Below are 22481 nucleotides of genomic sequence, written 5' to 3'. Positions count from 1 at the left end.
TGACTCTCCTGAAGTGCCGCGGGGCCCGGAGGCCAGCGCGGGTGCTGCTGCTCTGCGGGGACAGCCCTGGGCTCACTGCCCCCGATGGCAGCTGCGGCACAATCCTCTCCTGCCGCGGCGGCACAGCAACCACGCTGCTGCGCAGCTCCTGAGCAGCTCCTCAACACACTTAAACCATGGGAGGAGATGAGGCTAACGAGCCATTGTTTTGCCTAATGATGCAGCGTATGTTGTGCACCAGCAGACAGCAGTGCCTGGAACACCCACGTTTTGGCTGCTGCCGGCACCACGGCGCTGCCATGCACACCGGCTCGGTTCGGAGCGCGCCGTGCAGCCGCTGGCACCGCTGGTGTTGATGCAGATGTCTCACGTGGGCCCGGGTGCAGTGGTCCTGGGTGGGTGCAGACAGACAGACTCCTGGCAGACGGCACATTTGGTGTTGCAATGCGCTCCTTCCATTCCCTTCTCTGAAGGGTAATTAACCCGGGGCTGTGAAGAAGGGCCGGCAAACCAGCACCAGGACCAGCACCGGGGATGCTCGGAGCCTGGCTCAACGGCTCGTACCGTCCTCCCGCCCCACAGGAGACGCTAAAGCTGGTTGGTGAGAAATGCAACAGCGAGGTCCCAGCTGCAGGCACCGGCAGAGCCCAGGAGTTCAGGACAGAGACCTGCTCCCCAAACCTGGCCGGGGGCTGGGACAGCGGGCTGGGCGCGGGCTGGCCGAGGCGCCTCCTCACACGGATCTCCAGTCCACACGGGACTCACTGTCTCACCGTCCTTCAGAAGAGCCAGCGGTACAGGGGCACTAACGTGGGGACAGCTCTGAGCAGGACGCACTAACTAACCTGCCAAGAACTCACACACCAAACGTGCTCCCTGCAGCAAGCCGCGAGCCGCGGAGACGTGCGCCAAGCAAAGCCCCGCAGCGCCCGCTCCGACACGAGCTGTGAGCTCCCAGCACGGGCCCTGTGGGTCCCGCTGCCGCCTCCGCTGGTGCACGCACAACGTGCGGTTGTTTTTGTCACCAATACCGATAATGCTGCATTGTGTCAGCGGGCCTGCATATGTTATCCATCACCCTAAGCCTGTTATCAAAACAATGGAGTTAAGAGCTGTGTCAAAACCCTAACGAAGCAGCAGATCTAATAAGAGTCAGCGGATGATCATGTGCGCACATCTCCTTTGATGTCAGGTCACTCCAGCAAATGTGACCTACATTCTCTTTCCTTTATGTAAAATGTACAGACACTGATTTATACAGATAAAAAGATTTCCATAATCTACCATACTACTTCCTTATTGTTTTGTTTCAGGTTTTTATGCCAGATGTTTTCTGCTGAGTCAGCCAGGCACCGGCTAGCGCCGGCCAAGCCAGCGCTGGCCTGACAAGATGTTCGTTAGCGTGCCGGATGATCTGAGCTGTTCTGCATCAGCCCCTTTCCAGCGCTCCTTCCTGACGCGCGCCAGCGAGCGCAAACACCTAAGTCATCCCGCCCGTTCTTAGAAATGCCGATGAAACACCTGATTTCTCCAAAGCCTTCGGGACTTCCCCAGGGTTAAATTCAACTCTTCAGATCGGTGTTGACCAGCAGGTTCTCTCATCGCTCTGAAGCTCAAAGCCCCACCGGCAGGACCTGCTGCAGCCGCAGAACCGGGTGCCCGGGACCCCGCGCCACAGCCGGGCCCAGGGGACACCAGGTTTAAGGTAAGACCTTGTCTGTTGGGCAAACCTCTGAAAATGAGGAAAGGGAGACTCAGGCTCTCTGAATATCAAGAAAATTACTGATATAATGATAACAAGACATACGGTCTCATAGAATATCAGCATGGTGCTTCACAGAACGGGAGCGGCAGCAGGACACTCCAGGGCCGCCCCCTCGTCAAACCTGCCCCATAACCAAGTCCCGAGCGGGTTAGGTGGAAGTCCCGGTCCCTGGCGGCACAGATGGACAGGTGACACTTTAGTGGGTTTTCTGGCCAGCAGAAGGAGGCTGACGTGAGCAAACCCCGTTATCAGAGCGTGCCCCCGCCCCCGCTGCGGTCCCACAGCCACGCGATGCTGAGGCACTGAATGCATCCACAGCGACGATGGAGAAACCCGGAATCACAGCTCAGAGAAGGGTTATCTGAGCTCAAGAACGTATTTTTCCTATTGGTAATCAAGGATACAAACCGACAGGGAATACAGATAAGATCAGCCCAGGGAACCCAGCCTTACAGCCCATTTTGCCACCTGCATTATTGATGAGGTACATGAGGACATGGCGCTTCCCGTGGGCTGGAAGCCATCTATCTGCAGTAACTGCGTGCCGGAGGCTCCATTTGTAAGTGTCACCAGTGCCTTAAGGACTCGGTAAACAAGAAAATGCGTCCTGAAGTCAGAACTGTGTCCTTATGAAACAAACATAGAAACACAATTGAATACAGGCGGGAAAAAACGCAGACGGAGGAAACAACCAGCTCTGCCTTGCTACCGCCCGTAGTCCCCAGACGCGGTGCCAGGGCACGGGAGAGAAGCCCCAGTGATGGACAAGGGAACATTAACCCATCCCTTCTCCACGCACAGGACGAGTTGTGCAGGGCTGGCTGTCCCCGTGTCCCCGGTGCCGGACACCGGCCGGAGGAGCCGCGAGCTCTGGGAGCTGCGACCAGCTCCGCGGCTCCATCTGCCTCAGTTACGGTCTGGAACTAAAGGAGGGAGATCCAGGCCGGACATGGGGAAGGAATTGTTGCCCTGAGGGTGGTGAGAGCCTGGAACAGGTTCCCAGAGAGGTGGTGGATGAACCATCCCTGAGACATCCCAGGCCAGGCTGGATGGGGTCTGAGCACCCTGAGCTGGTGCAGATGTCCCTGCCCATGGCAGGGGGACTGGGGGGCTGGGTTCTCTGTGGTTCTCTGATTCTCTGATTAACCCCAGACTCAGGCCATACAAGGGAAACCTGTTCACCGGAGTCCATGATGTGCTGCCCTGCTGCAGAACTTCCCCTCACAGCTGCTTTTAGTCGTCACCAAGTCCAATCCGTCAGCGCTGAGCTCACCCTGGTCCATCCTGACACTGCCCCACACTGCAGAGGGAGAACGTTCCCCTGCGGTGCACACACACCAACACGTGCCGGCCAAGTGCCAGGCACGCCGTAAAACCAGCGGAACACCTGGAAGCCCAACCTGTGAAGCCAATGGGCACCGGGCACATCGTTTTCCCAGACCAGAACTAAACAAAATGTGTGTTCACAGCGACCCCACTGAGAACCTGCAAACCACGTGCAGGTCCCCTTGGTGGCGGGGACATCTCCAAAGCGGCGGAGTCTGCTGCGAGGGGCAGGGGCAGCGCTGGAGGGGGACGTGGCGCCAAAGGCTCAACACAAGCCCCAGTGCCCCGGGACAGGCCCCGCTGCCGCTCCTCTGTCCCCACGGCCGTCTGTCCAGCCACCAGCCCCACATGCAGAGCCCGTGCTGCTCGGGAGACGGTGGAGCCCTGGCTGCGACGCTGCCGCACATGCTGCCGGAGCATGGCTGCACGCAGACACCGCTGTGCCGCCACAGCCACGCGTGTGCCGCCACAGACACCACGTGCTGCCACAGCCACACATTTGCCGCCACAGCCACACATTTGCCGCCACAGCCACGTGTGTGCTGCCACAGACACCACGTGCTGCCACAGACACGTGTGTCACCACAGACACCATGTGCTGCCACAGACACCATGTACTGCCACAGACACCACGTGCTGCCACAGACACCACATGTCGCCACAGACACCACGTGCTGCCACAGACATCACAGACACCCGTGTGCTGCAAACCCCATGCCCAAGAGCCCCGGTCACACCATTCACCCACCTCCACGAGCTCGTCCCGGTTCCTGACAGCCCTCCTCGCTGCCCCAGCTTCCTCCCAAATGAACAACCTGCCTTCAGTGACTCTTCCCTGCTCACCCCGGTTTTGCTACGTCTACTCCAACCCGGCAGTTCCAATCCTCTTCCCTGGCTAATCTTGGCCTGACCTGATATCACCCAGAGGTGACCTGGGGACCCCAAAGGTCTCCAGCGCTCCCTGCCCTGTGACATTGGGCCACTTCCAGCAGCACTCCCGGCACAGGCGGACGGGGTCCAGCGGCTCCTCCGAAGCGCTCTGTGCCACGGGCAGCTCACTCGCCGCTGTCACGTCCGCCTCCCGCGCCACGTCTCGTCGTTCTCCATCTCCCGTTCAGGTGGCTTCATCAGGCTCCCCAGCAGCCCGGCCATTTGCCCACAGCCACAACACCAGCCAGAAAGAGGAACCGGAGCAGCCCGCAGTGTTCGGAGCTGGCGGCAGCCCCGGTGATGGAGGAGGGAGAGGATGCGGAGGAGGAAGAGGAGGAGGACACTGACACTCCCGACGTGCGCCTGAGCGAGGGCTGAGCGCAGCAGAGCCGCCGCCACGAGAACCAGCTTGGGCCCAGAGCCTCCAAAGCACCGCCCCAGCTCACGGCCCGCGGGAAATTCAGGACACACGTAAGTAATGCCGTGACAATTCATCTGTAAGTGCCTACCCAGGAAGGAAATACAATTTTAGGAAGCTCTTATCCAACTGCAAAGGCAAAACTAAATCAAAACGTTTGGAATTAAATTACAGGAATTCTTGCTGGTAATGAGGTAAAATTTCCTAACGAGGAGGTCTACTGGTCACTGCAAAGCTCATGACTTTAAATCTTGGGAAGCATGATCCATAGCTCTGGAGGAGCCACCATTCAACACCGCGGCTGTGGCTGTGCTCTCTGGGCACGGCGGCCGCGTCCTGGGCGCACAGAACCACAGTTCGGGTGGTCGGGAGAAGCCCTGGAAGAGTCGGATCACAGGAAGCCCCGGGGGGCTCTGACAAGCCCCGGGGAGCCCAGCCCCACGGCACAGCCCCGTGGCACCCCTGGCACCCCCGAGCCACGGCGGGGTCAGCTCTGCCTCGGCCGCACACGCTGCGGGCAGACGGCACCGCTGCCGGCACCGCCGCATCCCAGAGGGACACCCGCGGCACAGAGCGGGCCCCACGGTCCCTGCCCCGGCAGAGCGCCCAGACCCGAGCTCCCTCCTCTCCTCTCCTCCCCTCCCGTCCGTGCTGCTCTCCCCGGCTGCACAAGGAATTGCTCCCCAGGACCTGACACCGTGAATCTCAGCCCCTGTTTCGACTCTTGCAGCGCCACAGTCGCTTGTGCATCAAGCCAGCGGCCCCTGGGAGCGCGGCACCCACGGCGGCAAACCCGCGGCATCGAACAGCACAGCGGCCGTGCACCGAGGGGCTGTCCTGCAGTGTGCAGCGCTGGGGGGCCTGGAGCCCCGTGTGCAGCGCTGGGGGGCCTGGAGCCCCGTGTGCAGCGCTGGGGCAGCCTGGAGCCCCGTGTGCAGCGCTGGGGGGCTTGGAGCCCCGTGTGCAGCGCTGGGGGGCCTGGAGCCCCGTGTGCAGCGCTGGGGCGGTCTGGAGCCCCGTGTGCAGCGCTGGACCCCACCGTTTCAAAAGGCTGGGAAGATCCGTGGACACATCCAGGGGACAGCAACAGCGCCAGAAGGGCTGGAAGGAACGTCCTGCGAGCGGTCGAGGGATCCGGCTCGTCTGGTCTGGAGAGGAGGCGGCTGAGCAGCGACCTCCTGGCTCCGCAGCTCCTGGGGAGGGACGTGGAGAGGGAGCTGGCAGCTCTGCTCCGGGGTCCAGACACAGGACCCCTGGGAAGGGATCAAAGATGCATCAGAGGAGGTTCAGACTGGACATGAAGCACTGGGGCGAATTTTGGGGTTGTGCCGTGCAGTCTCCATGATCCTTGTTGGTCCTTCCAACTCAGGACATTTGATGGGTCTGTCATTTCTTCACCAAGAGGGGTTCACACACTGGAACAGGCGTCCAAGGGAGGTGGTTGACATGGTCAGCGTTCAAGAGAATGCCCTGAGTAACATGGTCTAACTTTTCATCAGCCCTCAGTTGGTCAGGCAGTTGAACTAGATATTGTTGTAGGTCCCTTCCAACTGAAAATGTTTTCTCTTTCTCTTCTTCCTCTTCCTCCTCTTCCTCTTCCTCTTCCTCTTCCTCTTCCTCTCCTCTCCTCTCTCTCCTCCTTTTATTGGACAAGTTATTTTAATTACTAGCCAAGCATAGCAGTGAAAAATATTACAAGTTAATTCAAGCAGAGCAAATTGTTAAGATCCGCGCTGGGTTTGGCTGGGATCCAGTGAATTTTCTCCGGGGCCGTGTTTGGATCGGTGCTGAAACACTCCTGCTGGCACCGCGATGGTTCAGCCACCGCTGAGCAGCGCTCACCCAGCACCAAGGGCTGTTCTGCTGCTCCCCACAGCCGGTGCTGGGGACACGGGGAGCTGGGAGGGGACACCTGGGACAGCTGGGACACCCCACACCACTGACGCCACGCTCAGTGTGGATCTGGGGAGGAGCAGGAAGGGGACGCTCGCAGTGACGGTGTCTGTCTTCCCAAGTCACCGTCACCCGTCCCTGCTGCCCTGGGGACGGCCGAACCCCCGCCCGCCATGGGAGGCAGGGGATCAATTCCTCATTTGGCTTTGCTCGTGCGCGGCTTTTGCTTTGCCTGTTAAACTGTCGTTATCTCAGCACACCCGTTTCCTTACTGTTACTCTTCTGATTCTCTCCCCCATCCCATCACTGGGGAGTGAGTGAGCGGCTGCGCGGTGCTGAGCTGTTGGTCTGGGTTAAACCACCGCAAGATCCCAGGAACTTCACCAGAAACACATTTACAGAGTGAGAAATAAAGTAATATCGTAGCTGCCCTGGTACTTCCCACCTAAAATCCTGGGGGCACGTCCGGCTGGAAGGCTGGGTAGGAAGGCACACACGTCGTTGTGACACCCGCAGGGGGGCAGCAGGTACCTGCCGGTGGTCAGCGGGTCAGGGGCACTAACACAATATGTGCATTGGGGGCAGGGAGAAAAGGGCGCTACGGCAGCTCTTGGATTTTTCAGTTTCTAAGGCTCCTACAAAAGGTGAGTCACAAGTAGCGTTTGCCATATCCAGACTCTACCGGGCCCTCTTCCTAGCTGTCCATTAGATCGCCGTAATGGAAACAACACCCCCAACAGCACGGGTGACAGACGTGGTGTCTGACGTGCTCTATCCAAACACCTCCGGCCCCAGTTTCTGTCCATCCCGAGGTGCCGCAGCACTCCCTGCACAACCTCAGCTCCTGGAAACCGGCAGGGAGCTCCTCCCTTTCCACGAAGCCTCATGATACCAGAGACAGCCGGAACGTGGGGCTGGGGCCAGCCCCCCTCGCCCCGCGCAGCAGACGGGGCTGGGGCCGTGACGGTGCCGGGGCTGGGCAGGAGCTGTGGCGGAGGGACCCGGCAGCTCAGCCCGACCCAGCGCTGGACACAGCACCAGAGCTCAGCTTGCAGAGCCTCCTCAGCTCCCTGTGCCGAGCGCCGGGCAGGAACCAAACCTAAACCAGCCTCAACTGACCCACGGCTGCGCCAGACCCGGCACGCTCTGCACGGGGTTGTTCGACTGGATTCACCCAAGGTGGTTTGTCCCAGTAACGGCAATGGCAGGTGCCTGGGCTGGCGTTCACACACAGAGACGCACAAGCAACCATCTGATGCCGAACATCGAACTTTAACCCTCCTGCAGAGAAAACACTGGCTGGGGCAGTCACGGTTCCCACTGGACTAGGGACACCATGGCTGCTGTGGGGCTGGGGCACCATGGCTGCTGTGGGGCTGAGACACCAGTCATGGTTCCCACCGGACTGGGGACACCATGGCTGCTGTGGGGCTGGGACACCATGGCTGCTGTGGGGCTGGGGCAGTCATGGATCCCACAGGACCGGGGACACCATGGCTGCCACAAGGCCCTGCTGCCAGCAGTCCGCATGGGACGGGGTGAGGGGACAGACCAACCCTCCCCATTGGCCTGTCCCACAGGCCAGCACTTGATCGCGAGCTGTGACCCGCTGGGTTCCCAGGTGCTCAGCGGTCTGGTTCAAACACAAGGACAGCGGACAGGAGGGGCCCTGGGGGCAGAGGCCACGGGGACAGCAGGGGCTGGGGAGGCCGCGGCACTGGGACGGGCGGAGTGACACGGTGCCGAGGAAAGGCTGAGAGAGCTGGGGCTGCCGGGTGGAGAAGAGAAGCTGAGAGGGCTGTGATCAATGATCAATATGTCAGGGTGGTGTCAGGATGGAGCAGACTCTGTTCATGGTGCCCAAGGCCAGGGTGAGGGGCAGCGGGCACAGACTGAAGCACAGGAGGCTCCATGTGAACATGAGCAGCCACTTGTTTGCTGGAGGTGCCAGAGCCTGGCCCAGGCTGCCCAGAGCGGGTGTGGAGTCTCCTTCTGTGAGCCATTCCAGCCCTGGGATCCTGTGTGATCTGCTCTGGGACCCTGCGGGAGCAGGTGGGGCTGGGGACCCGCAGAGCAGCTCCACGTTCTGCACCAAGGCCGGAGCACCTGGGAAAGCAGATGAAGCTCCTGCTTGGCTGGAGAGCTGGGGGCTGGGTGGGGGGAATAAAAAATTGGCATTGACATTTTGGAGGGAAGCAGGAGCACCCCGAGCCCCGCGGGGGCCACCGCGGCATCGTCTCCCCAGCAGCGTGCGAGATCCGACGCTGCAGGAGACACACACGCCATGGGAAGCAATCACCTCGAGTCTCTGAGTGAAAAACCCGTCCCGCTTTCTCCCCAGACAGAGCAGACCCAAGCAAGCCCACCCCCTGAGGCAGGGACAGAGCTTCTCGTTTTTCAACACATCGTTTGTACCGTGGGTAATATCCTTGCTATTCATAGTGTCTACTCCTTTCTTAGAGAGTAAATTCCCAAGTCGGGGAGCACGTGTCCCTCTACCGCTTCCACGGAACCCGCCATAACCAGACGGCAACCAGCACTAACCGGCGCAGGAAGCACCCTCCTCTGCGCGGGGAGCCGGCCGCACGGGTGTGCTGCGAGCAGTCACGGCATGAGCTGCGCCCACCGCTGCGCGCGGGGACCGCCCGGGGAGGATGGCTGGTGGTTCATTCATCGTGTCACCGCACAGGCAGTGCCGGCCCGCGAGCGGGTCAGCCAGAACAGCGAGGCCGCTCCAGCCCAGCCACACAGACCGGCTGAGCTCGGGGTGTCACAGCCCAAGAAACAGCATCTCTCGGCACTTTGAGCACAGGTCTATCATCTGTGCGTGCGAACGGCAGGGCTGGTCTCTCGGGGCCAAGAACTGAAGAAGGGACTCCACCTGCTCAGCCCTTCATGTCGCGGTGCTGAGCGCAGGGGCTGCCGCCCCTTCCGCCCGCTCCCAAGGGCTGGCTGAGGCGCTGGCTGCAGGAGAGCCCCGCGGCCCACGCTGCAGCGCGCTGTCTGCCCAGACCCGATAAAATCAGCTTTGTCCGAAGAGCCGGGTGGTTTGCCCAGGACACCACGCACTCCGGCACCGTCAGAGGCGGCGGGACGGGCTGTGGGGCCAGGACAGCTCACCCACGGCAGCACACCCGCGCTGGGGAAGGACCCGGCCCCGCGGCACCGGCGGCACCACGCGCGGTCCTCCCGGTCCTCTGCGGCACGAAGCCGTTTCCTTCGAGGATCGCCCCGCCGGCCCCCCAGCCAGCTCCCTCCCTCCCTCCCTCCGCGGGGGCTTTGCTGGTGCTCCGGTCCCTCCTGTTTCCAGCCCCCTTCCCCGCTTCGCCCACGAGGCCTGGGGCGTTTTGCACAGAGTATCTAAATGAAGCCTGAGCGGCGGTGACGCCGGCGGAGACAAGACAGAGCCTCGGTGCTCCTTCCGGCTTCAGCCCCACGGCAGCACGAAGCACCAGAGCGAGCGGCTGGGAAACGTGGGGCTGGCGCAGAGCCCCCGCGTTCACCTCCGCCAGGACGCTGCTCCCCGGGGGGCGCCAGCGGCCCTGTCCCCGACACCCCCGGCAGGGCTGCGCGACGCGGCCCCGCTCGGTGCCCTGCGGCACCGCCAGGCTGCGATCCCGAGCCAGCGCCGCGTCCCGCTCAGCCTCACGCCCACTCTTCCACGCGCCCCAAGCCCTCGCTGCCAGGCTCGGCAGACAAAGGAACACGCAGAGCCTGCACACGCCAGGAGGACAAACGAGGGAGAAAAAGAAGGAAAGAAAAAAGGCAACAGAACAAAATTCATCCCGTTTTCCGAACACAATAGCTGCGAGTCTGATTTGGCAAAAAAATGGATGCCATTTTGAGCCCTGAAGTTTCACTTCATGTTACAGAGACTGACGCGTGCAGCACATGGACAGACACGTATGTCACATACATAGGGAAGAGAGAGAGAAGGGAGGAAGAGACAGCGACCATATTCTGCCAGGAAGGCAAACACACCCACGGGCACAGAGCCCTTTGTGACACGGACAGAACAAAGGCAATCAGGAATCCCCCAGAAAATCACACCCACGATAAAGCCCAAATCACAAGGGCGTCCAGCCACGCCGAGGTCCGGGAAAGGAGCAGCGCTCCGAACGCTGCCAGCGCGGCTTTGAGCCCTCCCGCCTGCATCCTGCACCCTGCGCGCGAGCTGGGGACGAAGCTGCACCCTGTGCCTTCAGCAGCTCGTTTTAGAGCCCCCCGCCTGCACGCTGTGTCCTCAGCTGGGTCCGGAGCCCCCCACCTGCACCCTGTGCCCTCAGCTGGGTTCGGAGCCCCCTCTCCCAGCCGTCAGCCCGGAGCTGCGGGAGCGGGGACCCTCCTGCCGGAGCTGGACCTGTGTCCGAGCGCAGGGGCTGGAGCCCGTTCCCCATGTGAATACGGGCACCTCCACACCAGTCCCCAGGGGACTCCCTTTCTGTAGCAAAAGGATGCGTTTCTGGGCAGAGGAGGCACAGAACCAGCGGGGTGCAGGGTTGGGTGGTCGGGCTCGGTGGCCCCGGCAGGCGCGGAGCCCGGTGCAGCGCGGGGTCCGGTGGCAGCTGCAGGACAGACATCTGCGGTTCGCCCTCCCGCTGGGGCTGAGCCCCACCACGACCAGGGCTCCCAGGAGAAGGACCCCGCTCTACGCAGCCAAAGTACAGGGAAATAGTTCAAGCATTAAAAAAAAAAGCCACGGAGGGCACAGGCCCTGGCCCCCGGGGCTCACATCTGCACCCCAAGCAGAGCAGGTGCACTTCATACGCCCAGGAAATAGCCAGAAGTGAAAACTCCTACAAATGCAAAGCCACGAATACCAGCATCTGTGGCAGAGAAACACCCCAGGATGTGCGAGAGATGCACGCTTGCCACAAACGGCATTTTCTGCACAACGCACGTAGCCACAGACAAGCCGCGCTCGCTGCCCGGGAGTCCCCAAAGAGCCGCGAGGGCAGCGGGACACGGTCCCGAGCCCCGGCCGAGGGGACAAGGAGCCTTCCCTCCCAGCCCCGGGACCCAGCGAAAGAAGCAGCCCTTACCTTTGGCCCCTCGCAACACAAACCCGAATCCCTCATGCTCCCTCTTCTGCAGCACGGCCGTCTTCTCCTCAATGATGTAGTCACTGGGCAGGAAAGAGCACAAGAGAATGATGCTGGGGTTAGATTTCAGCACCATGCTGCCAGGCGGAGGTGGCCTTCGTGCCTGCGACAAGGAGACCTCTTCTCATCGACCGTTTCATCTCAGCAAGGAGTTGGGCACAATCTGCTTCCCTCCCTCCCTTGCCCAGAGTCAGAACAAAAAGACGAAAGCTACTTTCCCTCAACGTGTAGGTGGAGGAAAGCCCCGGCTGCCTGGATCACCCTTCTGCCCACCGGCCCCTTCGCAGTCACCTGCATACACATGCAGGGAGCTTACGGATCCCCCGGGGGCTCCCCGTTACACGCTGCCCTTGGCATGGCCCTGGCGAGCGCGGGGCCGGGGCGGCGCGGGGGGCGGCAGCCAGCCCGCCATGGGCAACCGGCTCGCTCGGGCTTTCCGGTCGCCTCCCGTACGAAAAAATTAGATGCTCGACAAAAGGAGAGGCGCCTCGCGGGCGAGTTCCCTGGGAGGGAGGGCGGCAGAGTTTATATCCTCATCCCGGCGCTCCGATCTTCGCTGAAAATCCCCCCCCGCGTTGCTAAGGAACGCTCTGCCATGAGCAGAGGGGCCGCATGGCATTGTCCTAGTTTAACAAAGCCGCCGTCCCTGCCCTCCGCCGCGGCCAGAGCACAAGAACGGCAGGAATCCAGCGCTGGAGAGGGGAGGGGACGCGCAGCCCCCGGCCCCGCGACCCCCCCAGCAAAGCGGCTCCATGCGGCGGAGGGGCGGGGGGCGCGGGGAGGGGGCCGGAGAGGGATCCTCTCAGCAAACGGGAGCCGAAATGCAGCCCTGCAAATCCCTCCCAGCGAAGCCGCATGTCTGACATCAGAGCGGAATTAATCAGGGCCCGGGTCCCTCTCGGCAGCGCGGGGAAGGAGCGGCTGCGCACCCGCGCCAGCCCGAGGGCCGGCGGGGAGCGGGGGGGCTGCTCCCAGGGGGGCTGCACGGCCTGCAGCACCGCACAGCACCGCACAGCACCGCATGGCACCGCGCAGCACCGCACAGGACCGCACAGATCCGCACAGCACCGCACGGCACCGCGCAGCACCGCACAACACCGCGCAGCTCCGCACGGCACCGCGCAGCACCGCACAGCACCGCGTAGCTCCACACAGCACCGCGCAGCTCCACACAGCACCGGACGGCACCGCGCAGCACCGCGCAGCAACACCAGCTCTGCACAGCACCGCGCAGCAACATCAGCTCTGCACAGCACCATACAGCACCACGCAGCACAGCGCAGCTCTGTGCAGCGTAGCACCATGCGCACCGCGCAGCTCCACACAACACCAGACTGCGCAGCACCGCACAGCACCACACCGCACCGCACCGCACAGCGCCGCTGCACAGCGCACAGCTGCACACCGCAGGGTGCAGCTCAGCACCGCACGGCACCGCAGCACACCGCACAGCTGCACACTGCACGGCGCAGCTCAGCACCGCACGGCACCGCAGCACACCGCACAGCTGCACACTGCACGGCGCAGCTCAGCACCGCACAGCCAGCACCGGGGCGGCCGTGCAGGCGCTGGCGGGGCCGGGCTCACGCTGCGGTGCCGCACACACCCAGCCGTGCCCGCTGCGCCGGCCGTGCCGCGGGGACAGTCGCCTGCCAGCGCTCAGGCTGCACCGCAGCCCCCGTGCCCCCCACCCAACATGGCAGGGTCGGTGCTGCCGGGTGCAAGGTGATGGGCTCACAGCGCTGCCATGGGGTTAACCCCCCTGTTTCTGTGGGGCTGTGACCCACATGCAGTGGGACAGGACACACCTCTCGGCACTGCGGCCACTGCAGCCTCCTCTGCCGGAGTGGCATTTGTAGGCACAACGATCCCTTTCTGGGTCAGGAGTTGTGTGACTCTGCCACTAACACCACGGCAGTGCCCAGCTCCTACACCCCGGCAGTGCCCAGCTCCTACACCATAGCAGCACCCAGCTCCTGCACCATGGCAGTGCCCAGCTCCTGCACCATGGCAGTGCCCAGCTCCTGCACCATGGCAGCACCCAGCTCCTGCACCATGGCAGCGCCCAGCTCCTGCACCATGGCAGTGCCCAGCTCCTGCACCATGGCAGTGCCCAGCTCCTACACCATGGCAGTACCCAGCTCCTACACCATGGCAGTGTCCAGCTCCTACACCATAGCAGTGCCCAGCTCCAACACCATGGCAGTGCCCAGCTCCTACAGCCCGGCAGTGCCTAGCTCCTACAGCCCGGCAGTGCCCAGCTCCTACACCATGGCAGTGTCCAGCTCCTACAGCCCGGCAGTGCCCAGCTCCTACAGCCCGGCAGTGCCCAGCTCCTACACCATAGCAGCGCCCAGCTCCTGCACCATAGCAGTGCCCAGCTCCTACACCCCGGCAGTGCCCAGCTCCTACACCATAGCAGTGCCCAGCTCCTGCACCATGGCAGTGCCCAGCTCCTGCACTCCGGCAGTGCCCAGCTCCTACACCATAGCAGTGCCCAGCTCCTGCACCATGGCAGTGCCCAGCTCCTACACCATAGCAGTGCCCAGCTCCTGCACCATGGCAGTGCCCAGCTCCTGCACCATGGCAGCGCCCAGCTCCTGCACCATGGCAGTGCCCAGCTCCTGCACCATGGCAGTGCCCAGCTCCTACACTCCGGCAGTGCCCAGCTCCTACACCATAGCAGCGCCCAGCTCCTGCACTCCGGCAGTGCCCAGCTCCTGCACCATGGCAGCGCCCAGCTCCTGCACCATGGCAGTGCCCAGCTCCTGCACCATGGCAGTGCCCAGCTCCTACACTCCGGCAGCGCCCAGCTCCTGCACCATGGCAGTGCCCAGCTCCTGCACCATAGCAGTGCCCAGCTCCTGCACCATGGCAGTGCCCAGCTCCTGCACCATGGCAGTGCCCAGCTCCTGCACTCCGGCAGCGCCCAGCTCCTGCACCATGGCAGTGCCCAGCTCCTGCACCATGGCAGTGCCCAGCTCCTACACCATGGCAGTACCCAGCTCCTACACCATGGCAGTGTCCAGCTCCTACACCATAGCAGTGCCCAGCTCCAACACCATGGCAGTGCCCAGCTCCTACAGCCCGGCAGTGCCTAGCTCCTACAGCCCGGCAGTGCCCAGCTCCTACACCATGGCAGTGTCCAGCTCCTACAGCCCGGCAGTGCCCAGCTCCTACACCATAGCAGCGCCCAGCTCCTGCACCATAGCAGTGCCCAGCTCCTACACCCCGGCAGTGCCCAGCTCCTACACCATAGCAGTGCCCAGCTCCTGCACCATGGCAGTGCCCAGCTCCTGCACTCCGGCAGTGCCCAGCTCCTACACCACAGCAGTGCCCAGCTCCTGCACCATGGCAGTGCCCAGCTCCTGCACTCCGGCAGTGCCCAGCTCCTACACCATAGCAGTGCCCAGCTCCTACACCCCGGCAGTGCCCAGCTCCTACACCATAGCAGTGCCCAGCTCCTACACCATGGCAGTGCCCAGCTCCTACACCATAGCAGTGCCCAGCTCCTGCACCATGGCAGCGCCCAGCTCCTGCACCATGGCAGTGCCCAGCTCCAGCACCATGGCAGTGCCCAGCTCCTGCACCATGACAGTGCCCAGCTCCTGCACCATAGCAGTGCCCAGCTCCTACACCCCGGCAGTGCCCAGCTCCTGCACTCCGGCAGCGCCCAGCTCCTACACCATGGCAGTGCCCAGCTCCTACACCATGGCAGTGCCCAGCTCCTACACCATGGCAGTGCCCAGCTCCTACACCATGGCAGTGCCCAGCTCCTACACTCCAGCAGTGCCCAGCTCCTACACCATGGCAGTGCCCAGCTCCTACACCATGGCAGTGCCCAGCTCCTACACCACGGCAGTGCCCAGCTCCTACACCATGGCAGTGCCCAGCTCCTACACCATGGCAGTGCCCAGCTCCAGCATCATGGCAGTGCCCAGCTCCTACACCATGGCAGTGCCCAGCTCCTACAGCCCAGCAGTGCCCAGCTCCTACACCATGGCAGTGCCCAGCTCCAGCACCATGGCAGTGCCCAGCTCCTACAGCCCAGCAGTGCCCAGCTCCTACACCATGGCAGTGCCCAGCTCCTGCACTCCAGCAGTGCCCAGATCCTACACCATGGCAGTGCCCAGCTCCTACACCATGGCAGCGCCCAGCTCCCGGCAGGACAGACAGACCCTCTCCTTTGTTGTCCCCACCACGGGAAGCTGATCACTCGGTCGACCCATGCGATTGCTGCAGGTACCGCGGCGCTCGGCAGACATACCACAGACACCATCCGCACAAACCGACCCAGCACACACCCCATAGCTCCTCAGCCTCCTCCCTGGTTGCCTGGCTGCTGTAATTTCGGCACATGCTCGGGCGCTATCCATGAAACACCAGAGCACCTATAAAAGCGGTGACTTCATGCAACAGAGCACCGAGATGTGGGTGAACTCCAGCTACGCTGTGTGAACTGCTCCCAAGGAGGCGGCTGCTGTCACAGCCGTCTCTCTGTGTCACATTTCCCACATGGCCTGTCTCTCAAAAGCAGAGCTGGTTGTGCATGTGTTCCTCAACATTCAGAAAACTCTCCCCTCTGCAACCAAATCCTCTGAAGCGCAGAGTGTCCTGCTGGAGACAGCCCTGACCACCGTGCGCGGTCATCGCGGCGCCATCACCCTGCTGCCCATGTCGCAAGAGCCAGATGACCCCAAAGGGGCTCCTGTGTCCAGCAGTGCCGGGAGCGCATCCCTGGGACACCCAGGCCAGGCTGGACGGGCTCTGAGCACCCTGAGCTGCTGAACATGTTGGACTGGATGAGCTCCTGTCCCTCCACCCCAAAGCAGCTGTGATTCTGTGAGGAGCCTTTATGTTCCATTTCACCTGCGATTCACTGTTTAGGAGGAGAGCTTGACCAAACACACATTTCACAGGAATATCCCCCCTTTTCCGTATGATGTCAGTCTCTTGTAGACAACCCCTGCCACATCTTAACCCCAGACCAAGAGCAAATCCCCCCACCTCCACAAGAGTGTGTTTGTGCATGTGTACATGCAAGAGAAAGAAAGAAAGAGAAGGAAAGGGAAACAAATCACAAATTGCGATTCCTGTATACCTGGGGGTGGGCTGAAGTGCCTAATTAGCCCTGCTGCGATTGCTTTGTCAATGAGAAAGTGGGGAATCCACGACAAAAGACAATTGTGCACCCCTGGTTCTTCCCACGGGACCTCTGTGGTCACTTCATCCACACGAGAAAGTGAGGAAGCTCTTGACAAAGCTGCTTGTGCCAGCGTGAGGAAAATCCCCCCCGGGCCTCATCTGCTGAGGTTTCCTGCAATAACGTGTCTTTAAATACATTCAGCCTGCTGCTGCTCTCATCCAAAGTTACCCTGCACAAAGAATATTTGATCCTCTCCCCCACCTTCGAATTATTCCTCCTCCTACAAATAAATTGGTAAGAAGTGCCTTAATTCAGAAAGCTGAAGGTGTGAGGAATGCCAGCAGGGCTGGTCCCCACGCCGTTGTGCCTCGGTGGCCCGGCCGCGTGGAGCTGCCCCACGCTGGTCTGGCTCTGCCGCGGTGCTGCCGCAGGGCGGTGAACGGGGCTCACAGGAGGGACCCCCAGAGCCCCACCGCGCGGAGCCGCTGCCACCGAGCCGCACGGGCACCTCGAACCCCCCGCTGGTCCAGCCAGCGCACACCTCCGCGTTTGGGTACAACCACGTGAATTACAGACACGAGTTACACAGCCGTACAGAAGAACTGAAATAGGTGCCCGTGTTTCGGTGACCGGGGGACACGCGGGAGGCCGGTGCCGGGCACCGCGGGAGCTGGGCGCTGCAAACAGCAACGAGCAGCCGAGGCGGCGGAACCGAAGACCTGTGATAGCGTCACACTGAAAAGCAGCTCGAAGTACTCATTTCTTATTTGTGCCTAAATAAGAACAGGAACTTTCAAACAATAAGATGTAGTAGAGAGTTATTTTAAGGCATCGGAGAAAGGTGAAGTGAAAGGAAGAGACGAGTCAGCGTAAGGACAGCGGTGCCGGAGCGCAGCTGCTCTCGGCAGCACCAGCGCTGGGCTGGGCTCAGGCCTGCCGCCGAACCCAAACCAGAGACATTAATGGCACGTGATGCTTGCCTAGGGCCAACTATTTCTGTAGTTTTTTGACTCTTTGGATGGACAAACCTAATAGATCAATCAAACGAACAATTAAAAAAATAGTGTGGTTATGGCTGCAGCAAGTAGCTACAGTCGCCTCCCGGTAACACTGTGACAGCACAGACAGGAAACACCATGACAGCACAGACAGGCAACACTGTGACAACACAGACAGGCTCTGACTCTAAGCTGAAATACCAGCAGTCGCACAAATGAGGGGTTTTTGGGTTGTGTGGGCCTGGTGACGTTCAGTGCTGGTGCTGACACAGCGGCACAAGGCGTGTGACCGGCCATGGGCCGTCACCCGGAGCAGCGCGGGACCATGGAGCACCTGACACAGCGGCAGAAGGTGTGTGACCGGCCATGGGCCGTCACCCGGAGCAGCGCGGGACCATGGAGCACCTGACACAGCGGCACAAGGTGTGTGAGCGGTGATGGGCTGTCACCCGGAGCAGCGCGGGACCATGGAGCACCTGACACAGCGGCACAAGGTGTGTGACCGGCCATGGGCCGTCACCCGGAGCAGCGCGGGACCATGGAGCACCTGACACAGCGGCAGAAGGCGTGTGAGTGGCCATGGGCCGTCACCCGGAGCAGCGCGGGACCATGGAGCACCTGACACAGCGGCAGAAGGTGTGTGACTGGCCATGGGCCGTCACCCGGAGCAGCGCGGGACCATGGAGCACCTGACACAGCGGCACAAGGTGTGTGACTGGCCATGGGCCGTCACCCGGAGCAGCGCGGGACCATGGAGCACCTGACACAGCGGCACAAGGTGTGTGACCGGCCATGGGCCGTCACCCGGAGCAGCGCGGGACCATGGAGCACCTGACACAGCGGCACAAGGTGTGTGAGCGGCCATGGGCCGTCACCCGGAGCAGCGCGGGACCATGGAGCACCTGACACAGCGGCACAAGGTGTGTGACTGGCCATGGGCCGTCACCCGGAGCAGCGCGGGACCATGGAGCACCTGACACAGCGGCACAAGGTGTGTGAGCGGCCATGGGCCGTCACCCGGAGCAGCGCGGGACCATGGAGCACCTGACACAGTGGCAGAAGGTGTGTGACTGGCCATGGGCCGTCACCCGGAGCAGCGCGGGACCATGGAGCACCTGACACAGCGGCACAAGGTGTGTGACTGGCCATGGGCCGTCACCCGGAGCAGCGCGGGACGCGTGGAACACCTGAAGTGATGCTCATCTTCAGAAACAGGCAGCAGAGAGACCAAAGAAGCATAAAACAAAGCAACTCATCTTTAACTCCCAGGAAAATCCTCTGACAAACAACACAACAGCCTAATGAACCATCCAGAAGGAAAGAAGGTCATAAATAGCAGGTGGCATGGAGCTGAGAGAACCGGCTGTGCTAAGTGCTGGAGCACGATGGGCCTCACGGCCTGGCCAAGGCTCGCGGTGTCTGCTGTCAGCGAGGCGCTCTGAACGCTCTCACAGGCATCCCCGTACAAGCCAGGGCAACGGGAGCGGCACGGGGAGCAAACGGCTGCCGGGGCCTGTCCTGGGACCGGCTCCATGTTCCACCAAGGGCTGGGATGGAATCCAGAGCAAACTCAGGGATGCAGAAGGCGCCATGTGCGAGGGGAGCTGAAGAGCGGGTTTGGATTCACGTGGCGCTGTCACTGGAGAAAGGGGCTGAAAAACGCCAGGGGAAAGAGGAAAAGCGCACGTTCCGCAGTCAGGACTAAGAGAAGGAAACCAGAAGACGGCAGCCAACTGAACACGAACACCATCCTGCACTCATAAGCATCGCTGTGTCACGCTTCTGGGAGAGGGGAGGACACGGATTGCCAAACGAATGGCACCCCAGCTGCGGTGACTGCAGAGTGAGTGACTCCAGAGAGAGTGGTCAGGCATTGGAATGGCTGCCCAGGGAGGTGCTGGACTCACCGGCCATGGAGGTTTTAAACCGAGATTGGACATGGCACTTAGCGTCGCGGCCCCTCGCCCGGCAGCCGTGCAGCTGTGCGCAGATGTGCACAGTCACCGCAGCCGGGGTGCCGTTCGTTTGGCAATCCGTGGGCGGCCGCGGCAGCACGGGATGAATCACGGCTCCATTGACTCCGCTGAATAGCTCTCCATTGAGGCTGAAAGGAGCTGAGCAACTTGCTGGCTGTGGTGCTGGTTTGCTGTGCCCACGTGCGCCGGGGTGGCTCCCGAGGCCCCTGCAGCAGGGCTGGGGCAGAAGGATTATTTCGGGTCTGGGCATATATTATATCTCCAGGGCCAGTGAGTCCAGCACCTCCCTGGGCAGCCATTCCAATGCCTGACCACTCTCTGCACAGAATTGCTTTCTCATCTCCAGCCTCAGTTTCCCCTGGCAGAGTTGAAGCCCATGGCCCCTTGTCCTATTGCTGATGCCTGGAGAAGAGCCCAATCCCCATCTGGCTACAACTGCCCTTCAGGTGGTTCTAGAGAGTGCTGAGCTCAGCTCTGAGCCTCCTCTTCTCCAGACTAAACAAGCCCAGCTCCCTCAGCCTCTCCCCATAGGGCTTGTGTTCCAGTCCCTTCCCCAGTCTTGTTGCTCTTCTCTGGACCCTCCAGCACTTCAATCTCTTTCCTGACCTGAGCGGCCCAGAACTGAACACAACACTCCAGGGGTGGCCTCCCCAATGCAGAGCACAGGGGAAGGATCACTTCGGAACCTCCGGATCCAATGGATTCCATGGAGCACGCCAGCACTGAAACTGCACACCCGATGAGAAGACAGAACACGGGTGTCCTTCCTACCCCGCCTCACCCCTTAGAGCAGAGAAGCTTTAGGGAGAGAGATCACACACCACCCTCGGATTTATACCCCAAACAGTGGAGCTTGCAGCCGCGCTGAAGAGGGCAGAGGCAGGTCCCCGGGGCCTGGGACCAGCTGGGACGTCACCATTGCGCACATGGTCCCCAGCGATGGACCTGCAGAGACCGACCCAGACCCGGGGTCTGTGGCCACAGCCCCGCTCGTGTCCCAGCCAGACCTACACAGCTCTTTGCTTGGCTCTGCTCGAACGACCACAGCAGATCAAGTGTCTGGTCTCCGGCATTTGCTGAGAGCAGCAGCCTGGAGAAGAGCACGGGAGCAGCTCAAGTGTCTCAGTGCTGCCCCAGAGAGCTCCCAGCCAGGGCCAGGGCGCCCCACAACAACACCGGACGGAAACCGGGAACCCCTGTCCCCTGGGGAAAAATAAACCACTTAAACCACCGCTGCGGGTGAGGAAACCTCGGGGAACGCGACAGTGCGGCCTCTGCACGGAGAGCACAGGGCAGCAGGAGAGGGCGAAACGAGCCGACGGATGCTCCTGCGGGCCCCGGAGCTCTGATCATCATCAGTGGGATTTGCTGCTTAATGCAGTCAGGAGGCAGCTCATCAAGGCACTGATTATGAACTGCGTCAACAGCAAACTGGCAGATGAAAAGCCACTGTGACTGCAGAAGATGCCATCTTCCAGTCGCACGCGGTGGAGCCCCAGGCAGGACCCTGCTGGGACCGCGTCCCTCTGGCGCCGGTGATTCACACACCCGTCAAAAACCCAGAGCCAGCGCTGCTCAGTCCCAGGGCCATCCTGAGAGGAGCTCTGGCGGAAGGTGAGGCGGACCAGGGGTGAAAGGCACCGAGAACCAGGTGAGGCGGAGCAGGAGTGAGAGGCACCGAGAACCAGGTGAGGCGGACCAGGGGTGAAAGGCACCGAGAACCGGGTGAGGCGGAGCAGGGGTGAAAGGGACCGAGAACCAGGTGAGGCGGAGCAGGGGTGAAAGGGACCGAGAACCAGGTGAGGCGGAGCAGGGGTGAAAGGCACCGAGAACCATCATCCTCCCCAGCCAAACACAGAGAGTTTCCACAGACAATTTCCAGTACTGGATTCATTTCATTTAAACACACTGAGCTGGTAACTTCTTGGGTATTAACCAAAACACCAAAGGGAACAAGAAGTCTAAGGAAGCCCAGTACATGTTTTGCCTGGACTCCAAAGCAGCTGTAAAACTCTGCTGTGAACACCAAAATGCAGCCAGGTCGAGGAAAAGGTGCCATGGCAGAGATGGGGAAGGGGCGAGCCCCTGGACAGCCAGGCTCATTGACAGCGGCACAAGGAAGCTCTGTGTCCTGGATCCTCACCCTCCCTTGCCGGCAGAGCACGGCAGCTGAACGGGACGGCACCGGCTCCGCGTCCCGCCACGTGCTCCCACCAGCACCGCCACACCTGGCACCGACACCGGACCGGGGCAACCAGGGAGACGGGCTCAGGTCCGTCACCCACAGCCAGCCGCTGCTTCAGCAAGGGGGCAAGCTGGTGTGTGCTGAGAGGAGGCCGAGGCAGCCTGAGCCGCGCTGGGCACCGCCGGGGCACCGCGGCCACCGCTGGGGGTGCTGCTGCATCCCGCAAAGCTGGTGTGGGAGCAGGATGCACAGAGACAATCACAGAATCACAATGTCAGGGGTTGAAGGGCCCTGGAAAGCTCATCCAGTGCAATCCCCCCATGGAGCAGGAACACCCAGCTGAGGTTACACAGGAAGGTGTCCAGGCGGGTTGGAATGTCTGCACAGAAGGAGACTCCACAACCCCCTGGGCAGCCTGGGCCAGGCTCTGACACCCTCACCCCAACAAGTTGCTTCTCCTCTTCCAGTGGAACCTCCTGTGTTCCAGTTTGCACCCATTGCCCCTTGTCCTGTCCCTGGTTGTCACCAGCAGAGCCTGGCTCCATCCTCCTGACACTGCCCCTTTCCATATTGATCCCCAGCAATGAGTCCCCCCTCAGTGTCCTCTTGTCCAGCTCCAGAGCCCCAGCTCCCTCAGCCTTTCCTCACACGGGAGATGCTCCACTCCCTGCAGCATCTTGGTGGCTGCGCTGGACTCTCTGCAGCAGTTCCCTGTCCTGCTGGAACTGAGAGGCCACAACTG

General features: G+C 61.7%; 1 protein-coding gene across 1 annotated transcript in view; it reads right to left on the bottom strand.

Moving 5' to 3' along the window:
* The window catches only part of SHANK3 (SH3 and multiple ankyrin repeat domains 3), a gene marked incomplete at both ends in the record, with an annotated part of 330722 nt that overhangs the window by 69594 nt on the left and 238647 nt on the right, over positions 1 to 22481 (bottom strand). The window contains one exon of the mRNA XM_080358124.1: positions 11375 to 11457. Within this exon, the coding sequence (XP_080214250.1) occupies positions 11375 to 11457 (83 nt within the window). The remainder of the gene's footprint in view (positions 1 to 11374; positions 11458 to 22481) is intronic.

Source organism: Nesoenas mayeri (assembly GCF_963082525.1).
Source record: "Nesoenas mayeri genome assembly, chromosome: 1".
Taxonomy (NCBI): Eukaryota; Metazoa; Chordata; class Aves; order Columbiformes; family Columbidae; genus Nesoenas; species Nesoenas mayeri.
This window is presented reverse-complemented; position numbering and strand designations above follow the sequence as displayed.